We start from the raw sequence: 5091 nt of genomic DNA on the forward strand, positions 1-5091 counted from the left end.
ACGTACAATCAAAATAGTGTAAATCATGTGCATTACATTCTAAAAACACATGACAATTACGAGTGTGATTTGAATCTCTACAAGTTTTACACTGTCTTTTACCTTACTTAGCAGGACACAGGCGTGTAACTAAACACAAAGTTCAACGGTACAATATATCTCTTATCTATCTCTAGCGCCAAATAAATAAAACCAAGTAGTACAGTACAATAGAAGAAATGCAGTTGAAAACAGAGAGAGGATACGATACATGGAAAAATGGAGGCACTCCTCCAATTCCAACTCCAACTCAATTCATCTCTCTCCTTCTCTTCTTCCCTTCACCACCACAACCACCGTCACAACTTCAACTTCAACTTCAAACCAAACAAACCACACTCTAAAACTTGTTATCATCCCCTTCACTCACTCCCACTTCAAATTTCCACTCCACACCCCCCTCCCACTTTCCCACACCCCTCCCTTCTCTTCCCTTTCCTCCGCCTCTCTTCTCACCACAACAACCCCAACCTCGCCAAATCCATCCACGCCACCCTCCTCAAAAACCATGAAATTCATAATCTCTCCACCGCTCTCATTTCAACTTACATCAACCTCCGTCTCTTCTCCTACGCCCACCGTCTCTTCCTCTCCCAATCTCCTCCCAACGTCGTTTCTTACTCCGCACTCATCTCCGCTTTCTCCAAATCAAACCGTGAAAAACAATCCCTTTTCCTCTTCCTTCACATGATAACTGTTTCATATCTTCGCCCAAACCACTATACTTACGTCGCAGTTTTAACCGCTTGCACCCGAATCCTCAACCTCCAACTTGGTCTTCAGTTACACGCTGCTGTTATCAAAGCTGGATATTTGGAATCTGTTTTTGTATCTAACGCGCTTATGTCCTTTTATTCAAAATGTGGGTTTTATAAAAACGCATTCAAAGTGTTTGATGAAATGCCTGAAAGAGATATTGCGTCGTGGAACACTGCAATGTCTTGTGCAGTTCAGGAGTTTATGCATGATGATGTGTTTCGATTGTTTTGTGATATGCTGGTGATTGATGGTTTGAAAGTTGATTATTTTACTCTGTCAACGCTTTTGACTGCATGTGCTGCAAGTGGTTTGTTGATGGAAGGGAAGCAAGTGCATGCGCATGCTGTCAAGGTTGGTTTGGAGGATGAATTGAATGTTGGGAATGCCCTTATTGGATTTTATACGAATTTTGGAGATATTGATGATGTGGTTTGTTTGTTTGAGAGGATGAGTGTGAGAGATGTTATAACTTGGACAGAGATGGTGAGGGTGTATATGGAATTTGGTTTTGTTGATTTGGGTTTGAAGATATTTGATGAGATGCCGGAGAAAAATTGTGTTACTTATAATGTTCTTTTGTCTGGGTTGTGTCGAAATGCGGAGGGTTTAAAGGCTGTGGAATTGTTTATAAGAATGGTGGAGGAGGGTGTAGAGTTAACGGATTTCTCTTTGAGTAGTGGGATTAATGCATGTAGTTTGCTTGCTGATTATAGGGTCAGCAGGCAAATGCATGGATTTGCAATCAAGTTTGGATTTGGATCAAATGTATTTGTTGAAGGGGCTTTGCTTGACATGTACACAAGGTGTGGGAGGATGGTAGATGCTGAAAAGATGTGGGAAGAATTGGAGGAGGTTAGCAGTGTGGCTTGGACTTCCATGATGTGTGGCTATGCTAGAAACGGGCAACCACGTAAGGCGTTTTCTCTTTTCCATCTTGGTCATTCTGAAGGGAAATTGATTATGGATGAAGTTGCATTAACTTCAATGCTTAGTCTTTGTGGAACCGTCGGCTATCATGATATGGGTAAGCAAATCCATTGTCAAGTTCTTAAATTTGGCTTTCATTCTAATGTGCAAGTTGGAAATGTTGTGGTTGAAATGTATTTTAAATGTGGGAATGTCGATGATGCAATTAAGATGTTCAGTGGCATGACCTCTACCGATATAGTTTCATGGAATACTTTGATTTCTGGATATCTTACACACAGACAGGGCGATAGAGCATTGGAAATATGGTTGAAAATGCAGGAAGAGGGCATAAAGCCAGATGAAATTACATTTGTTTTGATAATTTCAGCCTACAGACAGACTAGCTTGAATTTGGTTGATGACTGCCGTATCTTGTTTAATTCAATTAAAACTGTTTATCACATTGAGCCAACATCTCAGCATTATTCATCCTTCATCAGTGTTTTGGGTCACTGGGGTCTTTTGGAAGAGGCACTGGAAACTATCAATAAGATGTCTTTTAAGCCTTCTGCTTTTGTTTGGCGTGCTTTGCTTGATGGTTGCAGACTCCATAAGAATACAATGATTGGAAAATTGGCTGCCAAAAATATTCTTGCCCTCGAACCTAATGATCCATCTACTTATATACTTGTTTCGAATTTGCATTCGTCTTCTGGGAGATGGGATTGCTCTGAGATGACTAGGGAAAATATGAGAGAAAGGGGATTTCGCAAACACCCGGCTCAAAGTTGGATAATTTGTCGGAAGAAAATGCATTCATTCTATGCAAGAGATAGGTCTCATCCGCAAGATAAAGACATATATAGGGGTTTGGAGATTCTAATATTAGAGTGCCTAAAAGTTGGATATGAACCTGAAACAAGCTTTGTTCTCCACGAAGTGGAGGAGCATCAAAAGAAAAAATTTCTATTCAATCACAGTTCAAAACTAGCAGCAGCTTATGGATTATTGATGATAAAGCCAGGGAAGCCCATTCGGATTGTAAAGAACATCCTTCTTTGTGGGGACTGCCATACATTCTTGAAATGTGCATCTTTTGTCACTAAGAGGGATATTTTTCTAAGAGATTCTTCAGGATTTCACTGTTTCTCTGATGGCCAATGCTCATGTAAAGACCAATGGTGAGACGCAGGTAAAGCTGGTTGATCGAACTGGTCATCCCCATTCATATTAATGATGTAGCTATATTTTGAACAAAAAATTATACAAGGTTTTTCTTCGATACTACTGCAAATTTTAGGGCACCAGTTAAGAGAAGTTAGGTTCTCCTTTCAAATGCTTTCCTAAAAGATTTAGGAATGAGTTTGTTTTAACGTTTATCATTTTTAATGTAAAACTATATCTTCTATATTAGTTGCTCCAATGTAATTGTAGTACTACGTCTCTTTTTACACTCAAGATTGTTTATAAAAAAGGAGGTGGTATCTGTTTCCATATAGATGTAGGATTGAAGCAGATACTTCATGTAAGATAACTATATGTCTATAGTATAGTGAAGGAATTCTGAAATCCAAAATCAACTTTACTTAATAATACTTTGTTTTCCTGTAAGTTATATACTTTATTTACTTATGATTAAGAATTTAACACAAAAAAAAACATAAATTATTGAATCAACTAAGCATAGTTTTTTTTTTTTTTTTTTTTTTTAGGGAACTAAGCATAGCTTAAGAAGTACTAGGATCAGATCAATATTGTCTTTACATCTTATGTCAATACTATTCAAAACAACTGGTCGCCTGCATCATCATACAATTTTATCATAAACACAGTTTTAGTTACATCATGAACACATCCTAGTCCCTATGCTATCACACTTAGTTACCCAAAGGCTTCCACCTCTTGCTCCACACAATTCCAAATTGTTGCTCCTAAACCCTTTTCTTCGAGGGTCGCCCTTTCTTCAAGTCTTGCTTCTTATGCTTTTTCCAATGCAGCAAATATCCCAAACCACCATCCTTAATATAGTAATTCCATGTCAGTTGTACTTATTTTGTATCATGTTCTGTGTTGCCATATTGTACTACCTAATGCTTATGTGCCTAAACATTTTTGTATTTAGTTTTACCATCTCCTTCACTGCAGGCCATTATAACTATTTGATTTTAGATTGCTTTTAAGCTTTTGGGGAGATAAACAACTATTTGTTTACGGAGAAACGCCCTTTTGATCTTCTTAGTTAAATTCAATAAAATTTTCATTCATTCCATATCTGTTTTAGTAATTTATAACATACAAGCAGATTTGTATATACGACTCAAACTGGTCTCTGATTAAATATATATTATTTTTCTTGTAATAATTGGAAACTTAGTTTTAAATATTTTCTTCTCATTTTTGTTCTAATAATATACTCCATTCACTTTGAATATAAAATATTTTATACCGTCAATTTATCACAATTAATTATGTGTGTGACTCTAGGTGGAACAGTTATTGGTTGGTCTTTATCTACGTTCTGGCTGAATCCAGATTATTGGTGTCTTCTTACCCTGAAAACGGAATGGCTAACACAAATAAAAAAATAGTTAAGCTAAAACTCAAACTTTTCAAATGATGTAACAATAACGATTAATTGGTGGAAATTGCTTCTTCGGACGACACAATTACATGCACGAGAACGCACGACACACGCATAACCTTTGGATGAATGATGGGCAGCACTGCATTAATTCTCTCTCCTCCCATGTATTGTATGCCATCCGTCGATTCGAATCTCGTGTGTTGTCGTGGGTGATTGAGTCGTGCTAAATAGCACTACTCTTAATTGGTAGTGTAAAAAACATCACATTGTGAGTATATATGAATTAAATCCATAATGCAATATCATTTTTGTGAGTGGAAATTCGTCATAACCCGAACCAATAGATGAAAGTTGGAAGAGTTGTTTCTTTTCTTGTTTATGAATATGAAGAGTTGTATTTTAGACACAAAAATCAACATTATGTAAAATACAACTTGAATGTGTGTTGTCATCATAACCAAGAGAATTGAAGAGAAAAAAATAATATAAAAGTCATAAACTATATAATCAAACGATGTTGATGTTGAACAGTGTGTTTATAAAACATTTTTTAAGTGGGAAAGATGGCCCTGAGTTTTGATTGGGACTTATGTTAGAGAAGCATAGGGCTGCTGAAAATTTGGACCACAAGGAAAACAATTCATTTCATAATTAAAACGGAAAAGAAAATTTCGTATGGTGTCAGTGCGCTCTCTAGATTTCCAATTTTGTTGTGGCTAGAATTATACAATTCAAAAGGTGTTTTGAATGTTTTGAATTATAGAAACTAAAAGACATCAAAACAGAGACGACACAATTCT

General features: G+C 36.7%; 1 protein-coding gene across 1 annotated transcript; it reads left to right on the forward strand.

The window, feature by feature from the left end:
- The first annotated feature begins 213 nt into the window (after positions 1-213).
- EMB175 (Pentatricopeptide repeat (PPR) superfamily protein) lies at positions 214-3318 on the forward strand. The gene has a single exon (XM_085725212.1). It carries the CDS (start codon positions 259-261, stop codon positions 2890-2892), a length of 2634 nt encoding a protein of 877 aa, XP_085581338.1. The 5' UTR covers positions 214-258; the 3' UTR covers positions 2893-3318.
- The last annotated feature ends 1773 nt before the right edge of the window (positions 3319-5091 follow it).

Source organism: Medicago sativa, chromosome 7 (assembly GCF_051527215.1).
Source record: "Medicago sativa cultivar Bolivia chromosome 7, Bolivia_mono, whole genome shotgun sequence".
NCBI lineage: Eukaryota > Viridiplantae > Streptophyta > Magnoliopsida > Fabales > Fabaceae > Medicago > Medicago sativa.